Raw genomic sequence first — 25,084 nt, 5'->3', positions numbered from 1 at the left:
TTCTTTCTTCCTTTGAATTTTTCGATGTTTAACAGCCTACTGATAAAAATAGGGGCTGGATCATAAGCCCACTGGGAGAGAACCCTTGGTGGACCTTATTAATAGCTGCCATTCCAGCTCTGCTTTGCACCATTCTCATCTTCATGGATCAGCAAATTACAGCGGTGATCATCAACAGAAAGGAGCACAAGTTGAAGGTAATTTAAGAGTGTGTCCCAGGAGTTGTTTCTTTGCGTGGGAGGTGATGAAGATTGGTGTCTTCTCTCCTTGTGAGTAGTGCAGAATTTGAACCTGAAAGAACAATATGTGCTGACAAGTATTCGTGTTGGTTTCCCTCTTCAGAAAGGAGCTGGCTACCACCTCGACCTGCTTGTGGTCGGTGTCATGCTGGGAGTGTGCTCTGTCATGGGACTTCCGTGGTTTGTGGCTGCAACAGTGTTGTCAATAAGTCATGTCAACAGCCTGAAGGTGGAATCTGAGTGCTCCGCTCCTGGGGAGCAGCCCAAGTTTTTGGGCATTCGTGAGCAGCGGGTGACAGGGCTGATGATTTTTATTCTAATGGGCCTGTCTGTGTTCATGACCTCAGTACTAAAGGTAAAATCTCTTTGTTACAATGTTTTACAAATCTTTTTTTGTCATAAAATTTATACTTGGTGGTATGAAAATGAAACATTAAAATATCTAAAATAGTTTCATTTCGTAGAGTTTACTTGGAGAATAATATTTTGGAATGGTGGTTGCTATGGTAGGCATAGGGGTTAGATTGCATCCTTTTGAAAAATAATGTGAAAGTGAAAGGGTACTGCTATTAAAGACTGTAGAGTTTTGCAAGAAGTTCATCTATGGCTTAGTTATAATCTAAAAGAAGAATATTCCTAGAGGATTTTATAAGCGTATTAGAGGAAGTAATACTGAAGGGTGGATGAAACAGTAATTTAACTGAAATGTAAAAAATAATACTGCTATTAATTGAATTAATACATTCTTTCTGATGAACTAAATGAGATATGAGTAGTGGCACTCATATCTTTTAGTCACATCTGAGGTTGACTATACATCTTCTACTGAATCTGGTAACTTAACAAAAAAACAGTCATAGCAAACCCAGCTAAGTATCTAATCTGGTATTTTCTGTTCATCATGAAAGAGCTCAACTCCATTGTTTTTTTGTTTGTAAACTATTTATAAATTAAAATACAAATGTGGAGCATTGTATGCATGTGTGTTACGTATTAACTAAAAAAATTGCTGTTAGTACTAGAATTCTTTGGCCTCCTTTTGTGGAGCCAACTAATTGGCCAAATATTTGTTGAGTCCTTTCTGTACTATTAGTTACTGAGGAGACAATAACAGATAGGACGTTGTCTGCTTTGAAGCATTTGGCAGTCTGGTTGGTGAAACAGGCAGACAGATGGGCAGTCGCTTCACCCTTCATGGTGGTGAGTGTCGTGTTGGAACGGCAAGGGAGTGAGGGACGCTGCCCCCTGCTGACAAAGGTCGCCCTTTACCTTTTTTTAAGTAGTTTCAAACATTTTAAAGTATTAACTGCATATAGGCCGAAAAATTCAAGTAGAATGTCAAGAAAGCTCTAAAATGAAAAGCTTGTTTTCTCTCACTTTCCAAAAGCAGCTCTCTAGAAGTAAACTTTTTACTCCTTTGTTTTTTAAGATATTTTGTTAGTCAATGCCATTACAGTTCTACATGCTTTTATAATGTTATTTCTAACTTGATTATCTTTAGTGAAATAGTGAAAGTAGTGATTCTCATTACCTAAGACAGTGACTCTCCAAGTCTCGCCCAAGGACCTCTGGTCGCCCCTCACACTGTCTGGGGTCTGCAAGCCCCGCTTGCCCAGGCGTGTGCCTGTGTGAGGCGGGGTTGCCCTCACAGCCTTTGGCCAGAACCGCGCGCTGCGCCCGCATGCCGAGCGTAGACACAGGCTGAGAGTGGGGTCCTCCGTTAAGCCACCCACTAAAGAGATTTACAGGAGCGCAGAGGAGTGCTGCTCTTCTCACTTCATCTCACGTTCTTTGCAAATTACGGCTTTCCAGTAAAAGTGCACTCTTTACATGACCTTGTAAGGTGTTTATTATTTTGAAATGAACTAAGAATAACTATTTAAAAATTTTCTTTTAATTTCTAATGTGGTGAGTATCTATTTCCCATACACCTACCTGCTCATCTATTTATATATCTAAGTATAGAATCCACATAAGCAAAAATATTTGGGAGGAGGGTCCTCCGTACCTGTGGGGTCTCCTTTCCTCAGAGGTCTCTCCCTGGGTGAGTGCTGATGTGGTGTTTGAGCCAGTGTTGCTAGCCTTCCTGTGGAAGACCTGGGCATGGACTCCTAGGCAGTTTGGGATCCCACTTCCTGCTGAAGTAGTGAGAACGTTCCTTTGGGGAGTGGTGTTTATTTATTACACATATTCAGTAAATGGCGCTGCTTACCAGTCACAGTAGGGGTGGCGACCCTGACAGTCACGGCTAACACTTTCTGAGGGTTTAGTATGTGCACCTTGTGCTATTCTGAGTATTCTGTGAATTTGAAGTTTTTTAATCTTCAAGACAGTCTGATGCAGAAGCTGAAACAAAGAGAGGTTAAGTCTCAGTAAGAGGTTAAAAGGGCTTTTAAGCCAAATAGTCTGATTGTGGTGCCTGTACTCTTAACCGTGGAACATAGTCCCTTCTTAGACTAGAACGTGTGGAAGACAATTCTTCAGGAAGGTTATTGTATCCTAGCGTTTTTCTTGTCTGTAGAAAAGTTCGGTGTCATCACTGAAGTGTGTGTGCTCACCGTTATCACAAGTGTCATCACTGACTGAGTGTGAAGCTCAGTCGTGTCCGACTCTTTGTGACCCCATGGACTGTAGTCCACCAGGCTCCTCTTTCCGTGCGATTCTCCAGGCAAGAATACTGGAGTGGGTTGCCGTTTCCTCCTCCAGGGGATCTTCCTGACCCGGGGATCGAACACGCATCTCCTGTGCAGATTCTTTGCAGTGAGCCATCAGGGAACCCTCGGTCATCACTGAAACATCTTTTAAATCTATCTCATAGGAACTCACAATGTTTTTATGTATCTTTTATGTGAAATTGCTTTAGTTGCATGAGTTCTAATTGTGGTCATTTTACTTCCAGTTCATTCCAATGCCTGTTCTATATGGTGTTTTCCTATATATGGGAGTTTCCTCATTAAAAGGAATCCAGGCAAGTCGTAAGCATTTAATGATTTTGTAGAAAAACTTAAACATTTTGCATTTGCAACGATTGTTTTTGTGATGGTAGTAGTGTATTCTCAACCTTGATATTTTGGGGGCAGATTAACTGTTGACTTCAAATCCACATTTTCTAAATAATTATTGTACATTTTTTCCCCTGAAAGTGACATCATGACCTGTGTCCTTACATATTTTAATTGAAGCTAATGAAAAGTAACTACCAATGAAGGCTAATATAGTAAGAGGGAGGATTAAAAGCATTGGAATGGGGGAAAAAGGGCTGTCTCTGGCATGTTAGAACTGCAGTTTCAGTTGCTGAAAAGGAAATGCAGGTACTAGTTTTCTGTAACCATGGCAACACCTGCGTTTGTGTGGGCAGTTCGTAGAGCCTAGTACTAGGCGATGTTCTGTTATCCTCAAAACAACCTTGGGAAGAAGGAAAGGACAGATGCTCATTTTGTAAATTGTGAAGCAGGAGACTCACTGAAGATTTTTCACTAAGCGGTGGAGCCCAGGCTAGAATCCAGGGCTTGCACTGCTCCGTTTCGTCTTGTTTGTAGCGTTTCTTGGGCAGGCTGAGGGAACGCGTTAGGATTGGCGTGGACCCAGTCTTAGTGTAGGGCGTGCAGCTGCTCAGGCGGCGCTGGCAGCCCTCCCCGGCCGCGGCCGCAAACAGCGTGTGGTCCCCGCGGCCAGCTCCGGGGCGCCAGGCGTCTCAGACGCAGCAGCCTTCCTTTCTCAACACGGCCCAGGGCCTACCTTCCAGTGGTCAAGAGACGGTCTCATTAACTCCTGTAATTGTTCTGTAACAGTTTTGTGAGGTGTGCAGGGCTGCCCTTATCCCCGGCTTATAAATGAGGAGCTTGAAGCTCAGAGAGACCCGGGAGATGGTTCATGGTTTCTGTTTCAGTCAATGAAGGATTGGTGATTGTTACCTCAGAGTGTTTTCATAAAAATCAGTCCTGTTGGATCTAGAAAGAACTTTAGGAGATTCTTACTCTTTTATTTTACATATTACAAAAAGAGGTCAGAGATTACATGAGTTGTGCATTTTTTCATAGATAAACTTGTGGAGATAGTTTACTTCCCCAATTTAAAACATGTCGACTTGAGTTTCTGATTCATGAATTACATTCGTTCAAATGGTTGCCTTGATTTTTTTCTCCTGGATAAAGATGTTGTCAACTGAAGTACTCTCCTGTGTGATCAGGACTATCAGCACCAGGGAACTTCCCCTAGAGTAGATACAGTTCCTTTTCCTAAGTAGCAGAGATGCCATTTTTGTGGAAAACCTTTTCCTGCTTTGTTTTCCACTTGATACGCAGTTCTTTGACCGTATTAAGCTGTTTGGCATGCCCGCCAAGCACCAGCCCGACCTGATTTACCTGCGCTACGTGCCCCTGTGGAAGGTCCACATCTTCACCGTCGTCCAGCTCACCTGTCTGGTCCTCCTGTGGGTGATAAAAGCCTCTGCTGCTGCGGTCGTTTTCCCCATGATGGTGAGTCTTTTTCTCAGACTTTATTACTAATTATTAATAATAACGTCTTTGTGTGTTGGTAGCAGTTGTCTTATTAATATTTATAGTTAACTTTGAGAAAAGGATTTTAAGAACCTCAGAGGTTTTGAAATATGAATTAGCCCTTTCTGGCTAAGAAACCCATCGTTTTCAAAATTGAATTTTGCTCGTCATTTTCTATTTTGTTTTTACTTATAGTCCTAGGGTGTAGAATAGTGTTTTGTATTTTTAAACAGCTTCAGAGTTTAGGACGTTTATGAGACAGATGTTAGGCTGACCTCAAAGCAGAGCAGCTGGAACGCTGTGTCTTTCATAGGCTACTTCAGTCCATCCTTGCAGGAAATTAATAGATCTAGAAGCTAGAAAGTGATACAGATGATAGATGATATTAATAGGAATCAATATAATTCATTAAATTATCACATTACAAAATTGCATTTTGCAAATAGAGACTATTCATCCTTTTGCAAATCTTATGTAAAAGCTGATTTATGTACATGGCCACAAAGAAAATCTTTGAAAATTATCCAAGTAATATTCCCTGATCACAGATAAATTAAATTATGAATGAATATTGAAAAGCCACTAAAAAATATTCAGTATTTACAGACTAAATTCTGAAATAAACCCGGGGTGGAAAACTGAGTTAAAAGAAAAAAAAAATAGGAAAACCCATCTGGGAGATATTGAAATGAATAACTTCTATCTTTGAGACAGAGCTCAAGTTATACATGTAGGAAAATGTACACCCTCCATTGCCCTTGTTTTCCAAGAAGACTTAAATGCAACTAAATTTTTATTTGTAAAGATCAATAATGGATAACTCCTTTATAATGAGTAAAATATACAAGATTAAGAAACAGAAAAAATGCATAAGCACAGCTGTGGTTTGAGGGGTTTTAAGACAACAGCACACGAGTCTGTACCGATCCATGAGCGTCTAGAGTAGAAGCCAGTAAACTGTTTTATGCGAAGGGTCGGCTTTGAAGGCCACTAGACTATTATATAGACACTCACATAACAAAAGAGGAATTTCCGCAGTTTTTACTGATAAAATTCAAAACGTAGTTGTACAGCCTTTTTTAAATGAAAGACTGCCAATGAGAAGAAGGGAATTTTTCATTTGGGACAATATCTCACTTAATTGGAGTTAGTTAAAAGTTACTGTTCCTTTCATCAGATTAGATGTAAATGCTCATCTGTAAAAGCTGTTCTTAGCTCAGAAGCCATGCGGAGCAGGCGGTGGAATGGATCTGTCCCAGGGGCTTGGGGTTTGCCTACCCCCAATGCAGAGGGAGGAGCCCAGTGTTTACCAGTGTTAACAGTGTGAACTGAAAGTTCTGACTGTGATATAAGAGTAATATAATAATTGGTGTAGTGACATGATAGCATTGTTTGTATACATATTAGCCCAAATGACTCAAAAAAGACTAAAATCTCTTAATAGAATTAGTAAGAATTTTGTTGCGGTAGCTGGATACAAGAAAGCATGATAACCAGTATACAGGCTCTATCTTAGTAATAATGCTAAAAATTGAAATGAAAAAATGTTACTCATAATAGTGACCAAAAACTATAAAATAGTTAATAAATTGAAAAGGAGATACTTATTTAAAGAAAAAAAAAGTACAGTAGTATTTGTATTAATTTCTTAGAGCTGGTAACGTGTAACAAACTCGTAGGCTTAAAGCAGCAGAAATTTGTGTCACAGTTCTGGAGGCCAGAAGTCGGACATCGAGGTATAGCCGGGGCCCTGCTGCCCCGGTGCCGGCAGGGGCCGCCTCCTCTGCCTCTCCTTGGCCTCTGCTGACAGCCTGGGGTGCCCCGTGGCCTGCAGCTGCGTAACTCTGGTCTGTTTTTGTGGGGGCTTGTGCTGTGTGGTCAGCGTGTCGTCCTGTGACCGTCTCAGCACACGCTAGAGTGCTGCGCAAGGACCCCTTCTCTCCAGTGTGGCCTCCTTACATCTGCAGCAACCCTGTTTCTAAATAAAGCCTTAGGAGAGGTGCTGGGGCCTGGCGCTTGAATGTTTTCCAGAGGGACGTAAGTCAGCCCTTAACGATATTGAAGGACATAAAATTAAGACCTGAACAGGAAGAAACATACACCATATTCTTTGTTTTGGGTACTTATTAGTATTATTAAAATATCACTTCCAAGTGTGAAGTTTACTAATTTTATTTGCATGTGTATTTGTGTGTTTGGGGCAGAAGGATGGTATCAGTGAGAACTGGGTAATTTTAAAGTTCATAGAGAAAAATAGATGCCAGAGCCACAACATGGATGGTGGAAATATTCTGTATCCTATTGGGGTGTGGGTTACAATAGTGTACGTATTTTTCAGAAGCATCAAACTCTATATATGATATTTTTAGATATGTAAGTTATATATTAAAGGAAAATATAGTTGTAATAAATATCAGGGAATAACAAAACAGAGATCATTATAATTCAGAATTCCTGGTTGGGTTGGGGGTTGAAGGACTTGACTCTGTGCTAAAGCCATAGTGTTTTGATAACTGAATATTTACAAGTTGCCATCAAGTCAGCATGGCTAACACAGTATGAAATCTCAGAAGAATTGACAAATAGATCTGAAAACAGGACTAATGACTTCAGAAATTTATCAGAATATATGAGAATTTACCACCTGAATAACATAAGTGGATTATTTCATTAAAGGCAGTAAATTCACTTAAATGGAAAAATAATAAAAGGTTAGACTACATCCTGGGAGCTGAATAAAGTTGCTGAGTGAGTGAGTGAAAGTTGCTCAGTCGTGTCCAACTCTGTGACCCCATGGACTTCAGTCCATGGGATTCTCCAGGCCAGGATACTGGAGTAGGTAGCCTTTTCCTTCTCCAGGGGATCTTCCCAACCCAGGGATTAAACCCAGCTCCCCCTCATTGCAGGCAGATTCTTTAGCAGCTGAACCACAAAGGAAGCCCAAATAAAGTTACTATGTAATATATTCTGAAAGGAATAGCAAATCAATTCACCATTTAAATGTTAAAACAAGTTATGGTAAAAATTTAGAAGATTATTCTTATAATTGAGTGGTTGAAGATAATTTTTCAAAGAAGGTAGGGAAATCTAACAGTGAGAGAAAGATGGTATTTTTGACCACATGATAATTGTTTTGTATGTCCTTAGTAAAATGAGATTGTGAACTGGGAGGAAATATTTGTTACATATAAGACAGAGAGTTTCTATCCAAACTACACAGAACTTTTAGCAATTCATGAACAGAAGTCAGTTGAAAACCGACTGGAAAAAAAGGCAAAAGGTAAGAAACAGTAAGAACAGAAGATGGAAAGCTAGGTGGAATGCTCTTTGACATAAATTGCAGCAATGTCTATTTAGATCCACTTCCTAGAGTAATGAAAATAAAAACAAATAAACAAATGAGACCTAATCAAACTTACAAACTTCTAACAGTGAAGGAAACCATAAACAGAACAAAAAGACAACCCGCAGAATGGGAGAAAATATTAGCAAATGATGTGACTGTCAAGGGGTTAACCTCCAGAAGACACAAACAGTTCATGTAGCTCAGTATCAAAAAAGCAAACAACCCAGATCCAAATAAACATTTCTCCAAAGAAGACATGTCACAGATGGCCAAAAAGCACATGAAAAGATGCTTAGCATTGCCAATTATTGCGTTGGCACTCGGTTGTATCTGACTCTTTGTGACCCCATGGACTGTAGCCTGCAGGGTCCTCTGTCCATTGAAGTTTTCCAGCAAGAATACTGGAGTGGGTTGCCATTTCCTGTTCCAGGAGATCTTCCCGACCCAGGAATTGAACATGGTGTCTCTTGCATTGGCAGATGGATTCCTTACCACTGTGCCACCTGGGAAGCTAATTATTAGAGAAATGCAAATCAAAACTACAGTGAGGTATCTCCTCACAGTGGTTAGAATGGCCTTCATCAAGAAGTCTACAAACAACAAATGCTGCAGGACTTCCCTGGTGGTCCAGTGGTTTTTTAAAAAAATGTTCACCTGCCAGGCCAGGGCACGTGGGTTCAATCCCTGGTCTGGGAAGGTGCCACATGTTGCAGAGCAACTGAAACTCACGTGCCACAACTTCTGAAGGCCTCACACCCTAGAGCTCATGCTCCTCAGCAAGAGAAGTCACTGCAGTGAGAAGCCCAAGCACCACACCTAGAGGAAACCCATGCGCAGCAACAGAGACCCAGCACAGCCAAAAATAAATAAATTGTTTAAAAGTGCTGGAGAGGGTGTGGCGAGTAGGGCACCTTCCTACAGTGTTGATGGGAATGTAAACTGATGCGACCGCTATGGAGAACACTATGGAGATTCCTTAAAACACCAGGGCTGCTGTATGATCCGGCAGTCCCACTCCTGGGCATATATCCAGACAAAAGCTATAATTCAGAAAGACACGTGCCACCCCTGTGTTCATGTGGAAACAACCAGCACGTGGAAACAACCTAAATGGCCATTGACAGAGAAATGGAAAAGATGCGGTGTGTATGCACAATGGAATATTGTTCAGCCATAAAAAGAACAAAATAGTGCCATTTGCAGCAACATGGATGGACCTAGACGTTATCATATGAAGTGACGTAAGTCGGAAAGAGTCAGATATCATATGATATCACTTATTTGTGGAAGCTAGAAAAAAAAAAAAGGATACAAAGAAACTTACTTACAAACCAGAAACAGACTCATAAGCATAGAAAACAAATTGACTGTTCCCAAAGGGGAAGGTGGTAGGGAGGGATAAATTAGGAGTTTGGGATTAACATGTATACGCTACTATATATAAAATAGAGAAACAGCAAGGTCCTACTGTATAGTACAGGGAATAACAGTATTCTGTATGGGAGAAGAATCCGAAAAAGAATAGATGCGTGTATATGTATAACTGAATCACTTTGCTGTACACCTGAAACTAATACAACATTGTAAATCAACTCTACTCAAATATAAAATAAAAATTGTTAAAAAGTTAAAAAAAAGAGAGAGAAAATCAAATTCCCAATGAACATTTGAAAACATCTGCAACCTTTAGCCACCAGGCTCCTCTGCTGTGGGATTTTCCAGGCAAGGATACTGGAGTGAGTTGTCATTTCCTTCTCCAGGGGATCTTCCCAACCCAGGCATCGAACCTGCATCTCCTGTGGCTCCTGTATTGGCAGGCAGGTTCTTTACCAGCTGAGCCACGGGGAAGCTCTTAGCAGCAAAGAAAAGCAAATTAAAGAATATTGTCTTTTTCACAAACATAATTTGTAGAATAAAACCTTATGCTGGAAAGTGGATTCTCTAATGCTTTGCTGAAGAGATTGTAAATATTATTTCTACTTATATAATGTAAAGTCATCATAAAAAGTAATAATCTTGTTTGTGAAGATAATTATTATGCTTAATCTGCTTTATAATTTTATACAGAATTCAAGGGACTTACAAAGGAAAAGGCTAAAAATATCATTTTCTTTATAGCTTTGAGCAGAAAGTTGAAAAAGATAAATAGGTGACTAAGTTTCTTTGAAATAAGATGATGTATAAAGTAACTTTACAATAAACTATATGAAGTGCTTTTTTATTTATGATTTGATAAACACTTTTTCTCCAGGTGATATAATTTGTATATTTTTAGATGTTACTGAATATTCTCTCCCTTTACTTTTTTAAGGTTCTTGCATTAGTCTTTGTTCGCAAACTCATGGATCTGTGTTTCACAAAGAGAGAGCTTAGTTGGCTTGATGATCTCATGCCGGAAAGTAAGAAAAAGAAAGAAGACGACAAAAAGAAAAAAGAGAAAGAGGTAAAAAAAAAAAATTTCAAATGTACACTATTCACTTACTGTTTAATGTTTTGTACCAAGTAGCAAACACTATTATAGTCACTTCAGTGGGAATCAACTCCTTCAATCCTCCTAAGAACCTTATTATTAAAAAGTGTTCGGTTCAGTTCAATCACTCAGTTGTGTCCAACTCTTTGTGACCCCATGAATCGCAGCACGCCAGGCCTCCCTATCCATCACCAACTCCCGGAGTTTACTCACACTCACATCCATTGAGTCAGTGATGCCATCCAGCCATCTCATCCTCTGTCGTCCCCTTCTCCTCCTGCCTTCAATCTTTCCCAGCATCAGGGTCTGTTCCAATGAGTCAGTTCTTCACATCAGGTGGCCAAAGTACTGGAGTTTCAGCTTCACCATCAGTCCTTCCAATGAATATTCAGGACTGATTTCCTTTAGGATGGCCTGGTTGGATCTTCTTGCAGTCCAAGGGACTCCCAAGAGTCTTCTCCAACACCACAGTTCAAAAGCATCAATTCTTCGGCGCTCAGCTTTCTTTATAGTTCAACTCTCACATCCATACATGACTACTGGAAAAACCATGCTCTTGACTAGACGGACCTTTGTTGGCAAAGGAACGTCTTTCCTTTTTAATATGCTGTCTAGATTGGTCATCCTTTTCTTCCAAGGAGTAAGTGTCTTTTAATTTCATGGCTGCAGTCACCATCTGCAGTGATTTGGGAGCCCAAAAATATAAAGTCTGTCACTGTTTCCATTGTTTTCCCATCTATTTGCCATGAAGTGATGGGACCATATGCCATGATCTTAGTTTTCTGAATGTTGAGTTTTAAGCCAACTTTTTCACTCTCCTCTTTCACTTTCATGAAGAGGCTCTTTAGTTCTTCTTCACTTTCTGCCATAAGGGTGATGTCATCTGCATATCTGAGGCTATTGATATTTCTCCCAGCAATTTGGATTCCAGCTTGTGCTTCATGCATAGAAGTTAAATAAGCAGGGTGACAGTATACAGCCTTGACGTACTCCTTTCCCAATTTGGAACCAGTCTGTTGTTCCATGTCCAATTCTAACATTGCTTCCTGACCTGCATACAGATTTCTCAAGAGGCAGGTCAGGTGGTCTGGTATTCCCATAGTGAAAGTGAAGTTGCTCAGTTGTGTCCGACTCTTTGCGACCCTATGGACTGTAGTCTACCAGGCTCCTCCGTCCATGGGATTTTCCAGGCAAGAATACTGGAGTGGGTTGCCATTTCCTTCTACAAGAGATCTTCCCAACCCAGGGATTGAACCCCGGTCTCCCGCATTGTAGGCGGACGCTTTACCGTCTGAGCCACTAGGGAAGTGGGTATTCCTGGGGAGATGGGTATTCCCATCCCTTTCAGAATTCTCCACAGTTTATTGTGATGCACACAGTCAAAGGCTTTGGCACAGTCAATAAGGCAGAAATAGATGTTTTTCTGGAACTCCCTTGCTTTTTCGATGATCCAGCAGATGTTGGCAATTTGATCTCTGGTTCCTCTGCCTTTTCTAAATCCAGCTTGAACATCTGGAAGTTCATGTTTCACGTATTGTTGAAGCCTGGCTTGGGGAATTTTGAGCATTACTTTAAAAAGTGTGCATACTTTTATTAGTCCCAGTTTGCAAATAAGGAAACAGAAAGAAAGAGAGATTAGTAAGTAGATTGTCCTAAACATGGGCTCTTACCCATTTTACCAACTTGCCCTTTAAATACTTTAAATTTTTAAAGAGATACTTTAAAAAAATTACATATGATATGTACATAAATCAACAGTCTGAAGAATTTACCAGTATTAAAACATAGATAACACAGAATAATTCTACATCACAGTCTTGCACCTAACATAACCTTAAATGTACATGAGTACATTTTAGCATTCATTTTCATTTTAACAGCATTTTAATAATCTGGCATAAAAAAAGGACAAAAGTGACATTAAGTAGATATCTTTTTATAGAAAATATAGTAAAATTTTAGTTTTTATATTCAGTATTATGTACCCTTAGTTGATTTGTATACTGAGATTTACATGCATGCTCTATACTGAATTTGAATTTTTTAACAACCAGCTCAGGGCTGCAGCCAATTATGGAGGAAACATAGACACTTGAATTATGTAGCATAGATGATTCTGCCGGTTTAAGTGCCTCACTTCATTTTCCCAGTCAGAATATTGTTTGAAAATCAAAGATAAGATAATACATTTTTAAAAGTTGTGGTCCTATTTAAATAGATGTCAAAATTGCTGGGTTTTTTTTTTTTTTCTTCTAATTTTTAAGAGAAATCAGCACAATTTATAACTTATGTTGCAAAGTATTTGTGAAAAAGCATTTATTAAAGTTGCAGACAAATGCTTTTAGAAACTTGTTGGCATTTTTTTCATGGTTTGATTATTCAGTGCTGATTTATGGCAAAATTACTGGTTTTATGTTTACTTTTAAATAAAAATTGTGACTTTTTAGTGAGGATACTAATTGTGAAACAATTGAATTGAGTCATCTCCAAAATTTTTAAGAATTTTGTTTCCTTCAAGGCTATATATATATATGTAAACATAAGCTTTTGATGATTTTTCAGATAGGATATAATTTATTTATAAAAAGGTAGAATTGCTTGCTTACTACTTCCTGTTGTCACTTAGAGTAAGATCATTTGCCTATCACAGAACGAAAGTAGAGCTGCCTTAAACACAGAGTTTTTCCTTTTTGTCCTGGAAAAGGGGTCTTGCAGGTTAAAGTCACCTTGTGCGATGGCTGCACGGTTGTCAGGAGCTCTGTTAGTCTCTCCTGGCCCGGCATAGACTTCCCGTCCTCGGCATCCCGTGCCAGGTCAGAGAGGCTGCTGAGCGTGAGCTGTCGCATTGGCAGCGGAGTCAGAGACTGTGGGGGCAGCAGTGGGCAGTGCTACCCGGAGATGGCATCCAGGAGGTTCCCCTGGCACCACACTGAGCTGCAGCGAGTGCTGAGAAATTTAGGTTTTATTTGTTTTTAATCTTATTTTTGTTTAAGACAGGTGCTCCCTCCGAGCCTCCTGTGCTGCCCCCTCTCCATCTGCACGCTGACTGCGTCATGGTTTGGGCTCATGTTTCTTAGCTTAGGTGTTCTCAGCTTGAGGTCATGGTCAGAAAAGGGGCTGCTACTGGCCACGTATGGCCTGTTGTACATCCTCCATAGAGAGGACTGGCTCCCAGGACAAGCAGTTGTTTAGCTCTAAATGTCAGTATTGCTGAGACTGAGAAACCCCCGCCTCATCCACATGAGGTTTTGCTTATACTGGATTGTGATGGAAGCCGTGAGACTTCAGAAAACTTTGTTGCTCGTTGTACATGGGGTGTGCGTGCTCAGTCGTGTCCGACTCTGCAGCCCCATGGACTGTACCCGGCCAGGCTCCTCTGTCCATGGAATTTTCTAGGCAAGAATACTGGAGTGGGTTACCAATTCCTTCTCCAGGGGATCTTTCCAGCCCAGGAACTGAGCCTGCATCTCTTGTGTCTCCTGCATTGGCAGGCAGATTCTTTACCCCTGCGCCACCTGGGAAGCCCCCCTGTCATTGCATACCTGTGTAATAGTTGATAATAAAATTCATGGAGACTTTGCTGGCAGTCCAGTGGCTAGGACTCTGCGCTTCCAATAGTCAGAGAACTAGCATCCCATGTGCCATGCGGAGTGGCCAAAAGTAATGGTAATAGCAATAAATTTTAAAAATAGAATTTATGTAGCTAAATTGATATTTAAATAGTAGTTATGATTAACTCCCAGAGATGGAAGTTATAGCCCTTAAAAATTAATCTTTACAAGTGATTGTTTTCACCTTCTGTTATAAGTATGTGTTCATAATAAAATGAAATTTTCAGTCATGGCAAGCTAAATAAATATTGTCAGTTTTGGTTTTCTAATTCTTTAAGATGTTGATATATTGATTGTTCCTGGAAATATTCTGGGAAAAGTCACCTCTTCACGTCTGTTCTTTCAAGGAAGCTGAACGAATGCTCCAAGCTGGTGAGGACACTGTGCACCTTCCATTTGAAGGGGGAAGCCTGCTGCAGATTCCCGTGAAGGCGCTAAAGTACAGGTGAGATGCAGCTCTGCATTTTAAAATGTGCTTCATTTACCCGTCAGGTGCATGAATGAGCCATGCAGTGTGTCTCTAAAGTCACGATGCCTGTGTTTGAAACGATGACAAACACTACATCTGACGTGTGGGCTGAAGGAGGGCTTCCTGCAGGTGGAGGACGAAGTCGCTCGCTCCTCCCCTCCCGCTGACAGCAGGGTGGAGCGGGCAGGGGGAGACCGTGGCCTTCGCGTCCAGCAGGGGTAGTCCTGGCGTTCTCGCTCCTGTTTCAGTGAAGCTTAAACCCAGCCTGAGGGCACTCCCGTGCTCTCGGTAGCGCCCTTGCCCTCATTGTGACAGAGGCTGGTGCCTTCTGGAAAATAACACTTGTGACCGTCTTTGGATGAGCTTCCCTCAGGTGACTGTGTTTAGAGGCCCTGGAACTCCTGCCGTTTTCAAAGGTATCACCTGCCCAATGCCAGTGAGGGCTCATACTAGGGAAAAATTAATGTTTTCATGTATAGTTTATCATACATGATTTTGGTGATTTATATTAAAATCTATGAACTAAATATAGAGGTTGGGAAATGTAAGCTTTTTTTTTAGCTTTAAAAACTTCTATAATTTATTTACACGTCTGATTCATCTATATATTGATTCTGTTTACAAATAGCCATTTATAGTACAAAAATCAGTTTTAGAAAGTATATAGGTTCCTTCCTTGACCAGTTAATGGAAAACGCTGTTAATATCTAATTATCTTGCTTCAACCTTTTTTCATTTTTAACTTATCTTTATAGTTTTTACAGAAGTCACATTTGGACTCTGTGTGTTGATTAGTTATGACAGTTGAATTCACAAGTAATTTTTCTCTAATACTTTTTACTGTTAATTTTTATCGTGGGTATCCTTTGTCACCTTTCATGATTTTCCCTCAAATTTGTCTATATCGTAAATTAAATACCAAGTATAGACATCTCGATATATCCACTTATAGGGCTCTGCTTCTCTAGATGCTGTTTGTTAAATGAATCAGTGTATTGACTTTGTGCTAAAAAGAGTGTGCAAGTCAAAGTGTTGGTTGCTTAGTCATGTCTGACTCTTTGCAACCCCATGGACTATAGCCCACCAGGCTCCTCTGTCTATGGAATTCTCCAGGCAAGAATACTGGAGTGGGTTGCAATTCCCTTCTCCAGGGGATCTTCCTGACCCGGGGATAAAACTCAGGTCTCCTGCATTGGAGGCAGATTCTTCAGCATCTGAGTCTCCAGGGAAGTCCAAAAAGAGTATAAGAACTGCCATGGTAGTTACTGATGACTCAGCAGTTTGCTGAGATGTTGGCCACTTAATTTCTGTAGGTCCTGTGTTAGCTTTTCTTTACCGTGATTACACATAGGACCTTGACAAATTTAAGTGGAGTCCATACTTATACTTTCTGATATTTAACAAAAAGAATGGGTATCCATACGTATATTTACTTTTGTCTGATGAGGACATGAGCCGTGATTAATGCCATTTTGCTTAAAACTTGAACATCCAGAATGCCAGGATTGGCTGACCTGTTTGTCTGCCAGAACTTTAAGTCTGTTTGCTTTGGATTTGTTTGTGTGTGTGTATGTTAGTCGCTTAAGTCATGTCCGACTCTGCGACCTCATGGACTGTAGCAGTGGAATTCTCCAGGCACGAACACTGGAGTGGGTAGCCAATCCCTTCTCCAAGCTTTGGATTACATGCCATAAAAATGAAGTAAGATAATTTAGCAACATAAGAAAGCATTTGGAAACCGTAAAGTCCTACAAAATATGAAAATAATTTACTGAATGTAGACAGAATTTTTTCCATCTAGTTTTTATTTTGGAGGAAAACAAAACGTCTACTTTCTTCATTTTGGAGGAAAACAAAATGTCTACTTTCTTCAGAGGGGGAGTCTCAATTTCTACTAATGGGAAAGTAGAGAAGAAACATTTAGAAGCTAGAAAGTGTTTCAGGAATTTCTCTCTTCAATTACTGGAAGTTGGCAACTGAGCAAAGAAACATTTTCTTGGGGTAGACCGGGTTTCAGGTACCACCATGGTGAATCTGGGTGTCCAAATGTGTGCGCTTGTAAAAACTTGACTTGGTGAAGCAGCCTTGGAGACTTTGCAGGGATTCTGTCACTCATTTCTACAGTCTTACATCATCAATGATGTGCAGACTTAACGTGTGAACAAAGGACTGCTCTATGGCCCTTTATAACCTGGCTGCCACCACAGTGTTAATTTAATATCTATTTTGACATTTGTATTCGTTGTTTGTTTGCATGAAATATTTTTCTTTGGGTGAAGAAAAAGGACTGGCAAGTGTATTTCTATTAACTTTCTAGTACTTTCATGTTACTTGTGACTGATAACCTTAAGCCCCAAATCATTTATGGATGTCTTCATTACTGGACTTGGGGCCTTGAGGGAATTTTTGCAGTATTTCATAGAGACACCGTATAATTACATTTGTTTCTTACACAGAAAGGAAGTATTTGTTCTTTGGATTTTGACAAATTTTATATATTAATAGTAACGCTTTGAGGCTACCATATTACTGATATGGTAATAATCAGCTAAAAGTGGTACTGACAAACCTTTTTGGTATTTTATCTGTTGAAGTATTTTAATTTCTAATTTTAAAGCATCCCATTTCCCAGAATTCTTTTTAATGATTTTTAAAAACTATGAAAAAAATGTTTTAAATCCTAATTGTTCCTTTTCTTTATGTACTTTGGATAGTTGTTTGCTGCAACTGAAGTTTGTGCAGATTATAAAAGTTTTCTAATTGACTTGATGCTGTATCACTTTTTATATTTAAAAGCGCATTAATATATTCTTTCCTGTTATTTTAATAATATACTTATAGCCAAGATAATCACCTTTGGGCATCATTGCCAAGTTAATTAGTCTCATTCCTAGTTTTGATTGTAAGGAAAGATGCAATTCCCCATGAGACCTTTATAATAGAACTCCAAAGTACTGATGTCTTGCTGGACGTTGGTTTAAGTGCATGGCAAAGAGTTTTCTCAATTTTAAGTTGATGAAAGCAAATATTATGTAGATAATAAGAATGACAGTATTAATGCTTTTGCAAGTACTGAATACTAACCAGAAAGTGTATTTGTTCTTCAGTGTTGATCCCTCAGTTGTTAACATATCAGATGAAATGGCCAAAACGGCACAGTGGAAGGCCCTGTCCATGAACACTGAGAATGCCAAAGTAACCAGACCTAACATGAGGTAGCTGTAACAATTTATGCATTTTCTAACTGTAGCAACTTCTAGTTTACTTATGGATAGCTATTTAGAAAACCGTTCAATTTAACTCAATTTACATAATTTATATTCTCCTTACTTAACAAAACCGACATTTTTTTCTTCCTCTTCTCCTTCCTTTCTTCTGTCCATCATTTTACTGTGCACTGGAGCAGACATGGGTACTGATTTTTTTTTTGTTATTCTTTAAATTTATAGTTGCCTACTTGAGAAAAAAGAATTGGAGTTATTTTATAATAAAAATAAATATATATATATGGAATAAATATATAAAAGATCAGAAACTATATAAAGAAAAAAAATTACTAGGGGTTGAATACTAAGATAGAATGCTGCCTCAATTATGGGCTGATGAGCCCCCCCAAAATATACCTTGTTTTGTTTTGTTTCAGCCTACTATATCTTCTGATGAGGTAAACATTTTCCTAGAAGATACTTGTAAGAAATTTAATCCATGATTGTAAAGCCCACTTAGTTTCATAATGAACCATGTATTACACAACTGTTTCCTAACCCCTTACGTTTCTTGTTATGAAATAACTCTTTTTCTTTCTTTCTTCCTCACTTTAAGACCTAAACTTCAGGAATTCTGACTTGATAATCATTAGTACTTGAACCCCTTATGTCGCTGGAGAAATTAGGTCCTATCCTGTAGAATACTGAGTCAGTCATAGTTAACAGATACTTACTTTGTGTATGCTCTGTTCCAGACACTGTGTTAGATGTCAGTATGTGCTGCTTGGGTGTCAGATGAAACTTTTCCAGCCAAGCAGTCACAGGTTTTCCTCTATCCTTCCCTGCCTCCTTCAGAACTTTGCTTCTGCTTAATCTTTGTTAACAGATTTTTCTTTTGCTTTTCTCCCATCATTTCTTGAGTTTTAATTCTCTAAGCTAGACTGTTTCCTTCACTTATATATATGATCTCAAAAATGTTAAACTTTTTGTCATTTTGGACTATTTCATGCAGCCCAAATTTCACTAGATACTCTTTTAACTTTTAGTAATTTTCAACTCCTGTCAGCACCCCTGGCCCAGAATGTTAGTAGAAAGACCTTAGACTAATATTATTTTGTCTTTTGTAAGTACTTCTGCCTTTTATTCAGGTTGCCCCTCAATTCAAAACAGCTTAGGAGGAAAGAGAATGTTTTGTTGTGTTGTTCAACAGAAAAATGTTTGAGGTGTCTTCCTTCAGTTTTGTCTGGAGAAGGCAGCAAACCAAAGCATGTTTATATATTTTGAAAAATTTTCAAAGCCCAGATATTCTTGTTATAATTAATCAGTTAAATCCGTACACATAGAATCATTGTTTTGATATTAACTTGAAGATGTAGAATCTTGTATTTGTGAACTAAGTTTGGGGAGATAAGGTTTGGAAATTTGTTGCATTTTGCAGGAAATTATTTGATGTTTATATTGACAAAGATTAAATAATTTTTTAATATTAAATAATTATTTAAATTATTTAAATTTGATTAAATAATTTGTCAGTAAAAGTCAAATGTTATAACTGTTCATATATAAAGTGAAACTATTAAGCACAGTCATCTTACCCTGACCAATTTTAAGTTGTAAGAAAATGTGAATTTCAGTGGCAGAAATATCTATTAAAAAGCTAAGACTTTCTAGTATTTGCTTTTGGGCATCAAAGTTTACTGATATGAAAAGAAAGCAGTAAGATAGTAATGGAAACTTGTATGTTTATAGTATTAATAGTCATCTCAAAGGCTACTGTGGATATTTACTGTTGGCATGTTTGAATATAATATTTGACCATTTCAAAATTACTTATTCTCATTCTTTGTTTTAAATAGCCCTGAAAAACCTGTAAGTGTGAAAATAAATTTTGAAGATGAACCAAGAAAGAAATATCTGGATGCTGAAACTTCATTATAGATTTGAACCAAGAGGAATTACATATATAGATAGATTAGATACATATACATATATGTGTGTATGTATATATAGTGTGTGTTTCGTGTCACTATATGTAATAGCATTGTATGTCATGCCCCTCATGCGTGACTGCTGGGGTTTTTTTTGAAGTAGTGTCTGAAGTTTGTTAGGAGCACCATGGAGACTGTATTTATAATGAAATGGTCTCTTGGAAGTGAGGTACATGGTTCTTACTAATCAAATATTTATTTTTCTGTTGGAAGTTTTTTTCTGTTCTGCAGTAGAAAAATGTGGGAAAATGCATTTAGTCTACTTTTCTTTAAATCTGTTCTTTTAAAAAAGTAATCTTTAAATCTATTTAAATCAGTGGCAGTCCATACCAACCTTAAGTAATCTGCATTTTGTCCATATTTTTAAATTTTTTCCGTGAGTTGCTGGCAGTGTTCCCATATGACTTCCTTCTGCTAGCGCGTTGGGGGAGAGCGGGGCACTCGGCCGGCGCTGGGGCGCGGGTGCTGCCGCGTCCCGGCTGCTGTGTGGGTTTCGTCCTGCACGTGGCCATCTCGCTTCACAGGTGGTGGGACCCTTCTGGCTTCAGAGGTACAACAGTGGAAACTTTCTATATAAGACCGACAGTTTTGACCTTTATATTTTTGAAATTTATTTTAAACCTTAAAACCTCCACATCTAGGTTTCCATTCTGATAAACAAGTAAAATTGCAAATGATTTTATAATTTAACCCTCATACCAGTCATTAGTTAATGAATTTTAAAAGCTACAAAATACCAGTTTAAACTAGTTAAACTTTGTTGCCTTTTTTAATTTTTCCTGAATCCTAATACCCTTTTAGAGCCCCATATGCCCACTCTGTTCTCTACCTTTGCTGTCTTGTATGTAAAATGTGGTTTAGTTTGTATCAGGTTCAAGTTCTTGATTATTTTTCTGTAAGTATGATTAAATAATCAGGAGTCAGAATTCTCTTAAGTGGGTTAATGATCAGTATTACTTTATTAAGAATTACCTTTCATTTTCTCTTTACGTTATTCTTTCTGTTGTATAGGTGATATTTAATAGATTGTTATCTGTGATTTCATTTTAAGATATTTAATTTATTTTAATTGATATAATGCTTAAATGTTATATAAACATTTGAAAAGATAACACATATAGAGTAAATTTAATGTAGATAGTTGGTGCTCACTTGCATTTATGGTTTATTATCTGAAAGCAGTTGATAGATTTTGCATCTTTGATATAAAGCACTGCCATATTTGTATTTTAAAAGGAATTTAGACTTACTGTGTATATAGCTCAGATTGATGAGATTCTTCCCAGTTTGTGTTTGTGTGTTTTATTTAGATTTTAATTTTCTGAGCTGTCTTTTTAACTTCTAGCAAATCTTTTTAGTCATCTTTTATATACTTTTTAGCTCCATATGAAATAAATAAATATTGTTTGTTAAACCTGTAGGACTGGATGAATGGGGTTGTGAAACTGATTTGGCAAAAGGATGATCTCTAAAAACCAACGAGTATTGAGACGTCACTGAAATACTGAAAATAATAACATGAATGTTAGGATGAAAATTTCATTGAAATTCCAATGCTCTCTTTAATCAGTTCTAATCAAAGTACAAAAGTATGAAGAATTGATCTTATAGAAAATCATGAGTGATGCCCAAAGCTGATGTTTTAGCAGTTCTAGCAATCCATTCCAAACTACTTAACAAAAAATTTCCACATCTAAGACCATGTTACCCAGTTCTAGTTAAAATAACGGATTCACCTTCTGCCTCATGGGAGGCTGGAAATGGAACTGATTTTCTTTAGAAAGTGTAGCTGGCATCTTCTGGCGCCGCCTGAGGAAGAGCGATGCTGTGGTACTTGGTGAGAGGGGGTTACACACGGTGCTTGTTACTGTTAGGAGCTTCCAGTGAAGTGAGTCCTTGTTGTTCACAGCAGCATAATCCTTTCCAAAACCCCAGTATCTGCTGCTATAATTTTGTAAACTGCCCTGATTAACCTGAACAAGACGATTTCCGCATGTCATTTCCTTGGGTCTGGATGTCATAGGGTTAACAAAATGTGCTTATTTTACAGGAAGTAATTTTAAAATTTAAACTGAAAACTACTTGGGATCATAGTGTTTATGTGATTTTATTTAATTACGAAAACTGGTTATCCGGCACCAGAAAAACCATGACTTGCAGAATGCTTTGCACTCCATGTTTTTACTGTTTTTAATTGTAAAATAGTTTCTGCTTTCTTTTGACTACTTGACTTAAAAATGATCTGATATGACTACTCCATTGAAAAGCAAAGGTAATTCATGTTTAAGTAGTAGCTTGTTTTATGTGGCTATGATATTTTCCCACTGTTTTTGAAAAATAACCATCATGGACAGCATTCTTTGAAAGCTAGTGAAAACTATAATTTAATACTTATGTTGATTTTTTAAATGTTGCCTTAAACGCGTATGGATGGGCAGTAGTGATTGCTATGTACTGATTTACCTCAAGGTGCAAAAGTATTAATAAACCCATGCAAATTCCATTCATACAATAAATTCACAGAGACAGCCGTGCACTTTCTCGGATGCCTTGCTTTCCAGGACAGAGCTCAGAGCTGCGGAAGTACCCTGGCTGCAGGGCCACTCAGGACACTCTTTCTTCCACCTGTTTTATTTATTATAGACATCTGTTTACAAAGACTAATAACATCCTCATGCTGACCATCTGAAATTTCGTTTCTTTTGAATGCTGTTTCACTCTAAAATTGCAGCTTTGGGGAAGACAGTGAACTCGAGTAACTTCCTCGTGATAAAAGGATGATGCTCTATATTCTTTAATATTAGATACACAAAGTGAGGTGCATGATCTGTCTGATGGGTGTTGTATGTGTGAGTGTGCCTGTGTGAATGGTGTTGTCAATCATAAATCTCTCCAGTTGTTTTAAAAAGCTGTGGCATATCATTATTCATATTTGCCAAGTCTATAAAACATGTGGGACAATTTTTTATGTGCTAATGCATGTATTTATAAAGCAGATTTCTTTACCACTCAAAATTACTTTGGTTTTATCCATCTAAAAAACATTTCTGTGTCTTCCACATACCCAAAGTTTATGTATATATGTAATAGCTTTATAACCTTTTCCTTTCACAAAAAATAGGTTCAAAATTCTGTAAAAAGAAAAATGGTTTCTGAAACAGAGGTATGACACCAGAGCTTGCCAGTTTTAAAGGCTTGTATCGTGTGTACGACAGTTATGTAAATGTGCTCAGTAGTGTAACATGTGAGTCCTGCTTTAAAGTGCTCAGATTTCGGATGTATAAGCCATTGATATAGCATTGTGATTCAAAAATGTTTAAATTAAATAATTTAATGTTTTAACTTTATTTATGTAGATCACATCATTGTTATCATATGCAATAGAACTATGTGAACTGTTTTTTGGTTTAGTCCAATAATTATTTATTTTTTTAGAAAGTTAAAGACTTTAAGGACATTCAAAATTTTAAATAGTGTTCATAATTCAGAACTTGGCAATTTTAATGTAAAGTTGGTTCTTTTCTAACTTCAAAAAGTAATGTAAGTGTCAATAGTTGGAAATGGAATCATCTAGAGATCATTTTTAAAATTTAATTTAATTAGCATATATTGACTTCTGCAGTTGACTTAGAGTAATTGTTAACAGTTGTTTTTTTAATCAGATTTTTGTGCATTGATTGATTTTTGTGTTGTGGTTTTTCTTTTGTTACTTTCATATTAAAAGGTATTTTTTTTTTTGTTTTGTCTTGGGGGGGTTATCTTCCAGTGTTTACTCTGTTTAAATAAATAGAAATTGAATTTTATTGTTCATTTATACAGTATTTGATAGCTTGGTATAAGAAGAACAGAACAGTTCTAATTTTTATGACTTTGATAATTATCAATACAATGATATTTTCTATTATAATAAAATCCAAAATAAATTAAACATTTAAAATGTAGAACTGATATTTTTAATCTATATGAAGTACAAGTATCTACCAGTCTATAATGTGAATAATCCTGCTTTTCAAATCTGTTTCATAATATTAGAAGAAACCTATTTTTTGGAGATGTTATTGAAGTTGAAAGAGCAATAAAAGTCTACTGAATCAGTCATTGAATATTGTCTTTACTTTGATATTAGAAGAGCCCCCCCTACATGAGAGGGGATGGAGAAAAAGCAAGTAATTTCTATTTCCTGCCTCCTGATTTTCCTGTGCTTTAGTAAGCAGGAGACAGAAAAGAGGAAACAGTGAGAAAAAAAAATGAAACAAAATAGTGTGTTTTCACAATGATTTTGTGATAGTTAAGAAATAATGAAATTAAAGTCCTTTAAGATAGGCTGGTCCATTATATTCCCTATTTTAAGACACATCTGTTTAGAGTGAGAATTTTACAATGTGAAATGTAATAAACACACATCACATTACATGATGTGTAACGAGTATGTTGATACTTAACTGACACACTCAGGCTTGCTTTTCTTTTTGGTTTCTAGTGATTAATTATATTATGAAGTTTTTTTTAGTACTAGCCAGTGACAGGGTTCGGTCTGTCTTCTATTAGGCACATAGGGAGCACTTCTTCCTGTGTTTTCTGAACTTACTGTAAGGGTTATGATTTCCCACAGTGAATCTGATCATCTTTGGGAGTGAGATGGAAAAAAGTGCTTAAGGCTTTGGAAGCTTCATTTGAAAGTTCTGTTTACATTTACTTGCGGAAAGAAATTTTTTGTCAATTTATTAGCCCCATCTACAGAACTGTGAGTTTCTCACTCATTTTTGTTTGCTCTTGCTCCTTAAGGCAGATCTGATCTCTCCAGCATCAGTTCTGTGGCCTTCACATCACTAACTCTGCTTTTCATGAAAACGTTCCTATCGTTTGGAAAACCTTCCTTCCTATTTCTCTGCTGTTCTTTCAAAGCTCAACGTAAGTTGTGCATTTTCTTGCAGTTGTGCTGTCTGCTGTAAGAATATTTTCCTGCCTCCACACAAGAGTGTGTGTCTGTGTTTAAAATACCCTCTTACTGTTTTTGTTCTTTTCCTAGACCAGTGGTCTGGGGGTATTTTAGAAATTTGGGAAATTGTTGTTTGTGTGTTCTTGATTCTGAATATTTATTTCAATATCTGTTTAAGGTACTTTTGTTTGCTCCTTATGTTAGCTATGACATTATACTATTTTACTTTTGAACATGTGATTTACATGATCTGTGGATACACAGTAGGGTAGTGAAAGGGGTGTTCACAGACGCCAGTGGGGGATTTGAAGTCTTGC

General features: G+C 37.8%; 1 protein-coding gene across 23 annotated transcripts in view; it reads left to right on the top strand.

The window, feature by feature from the left end:
• SLC4A7 (solute carrier family 4 member 7) overlaps positions 1–23,926 on the top strand; it is a 114,797-nt gene extending 90,871 nt beyond the window's left edge. For 10 of the 23 annotated variants that reach the window (XM_081529511.1, XM_081529504.1, XM_081529501.1 and 7 more), the window contains 7 exons: positions 36–197; positions 343–594; positions 3,139–3,207; positions 4,544–4,717; positions 10,396–10,527; positions 14,513–14,610; positions 19,697–23,926. In XM_081529511.1, the coding sequence (XP_081385637.1) occupies positions 36–197; positions 343–594; positions 3,139–3,207; positions 4,544–4,717; positions 10,396–10,527; positions 14,513–14,610; positions 19,697–19,778 (969 nt within the window). In that variant the 3' untranslated portion in view covers positions 19,779–23,926. Of the gene's footprint in view, positions 1–35; positions 198–342; positions 595–3,138; positions 3,215–4,543; positions 4,718–10,395; positions 10,528–14,512; positions 14,611–17,741; positions 17,850–19,696 lie in introns of all 23 variants that reach the window. The other 13 variants (XM_081529508.1, XM_081529505.1, XM_081529498.1 and 10 more) reach the window with 3 other exon arrangements.
• The last annotated feature ends 1,158 nt before the right edge of the window (positions 23,927–25,084 follow it).

This window comes from Giraffa tippelskirchi, chromosome 9 (assembly GCF_054371585.1).
Source record: "Giraffa tippelskirchi isolate mGirTip1 chromosome 9, T2T-mGirTip1v1.2.pri, whole genome shotgun sequence".
NCBI classification, from domain to species: Eukaryota; Metazoa; Chordata; class Mammalia; order Artiodactyla; family Giraffidae; genus Giraffa; species Giraffa tippelskirchi.
Note: the sequence above shows the minus strand (reverse complement) of the source record. Positions and strands in the feature narration are given on the sequence as shown.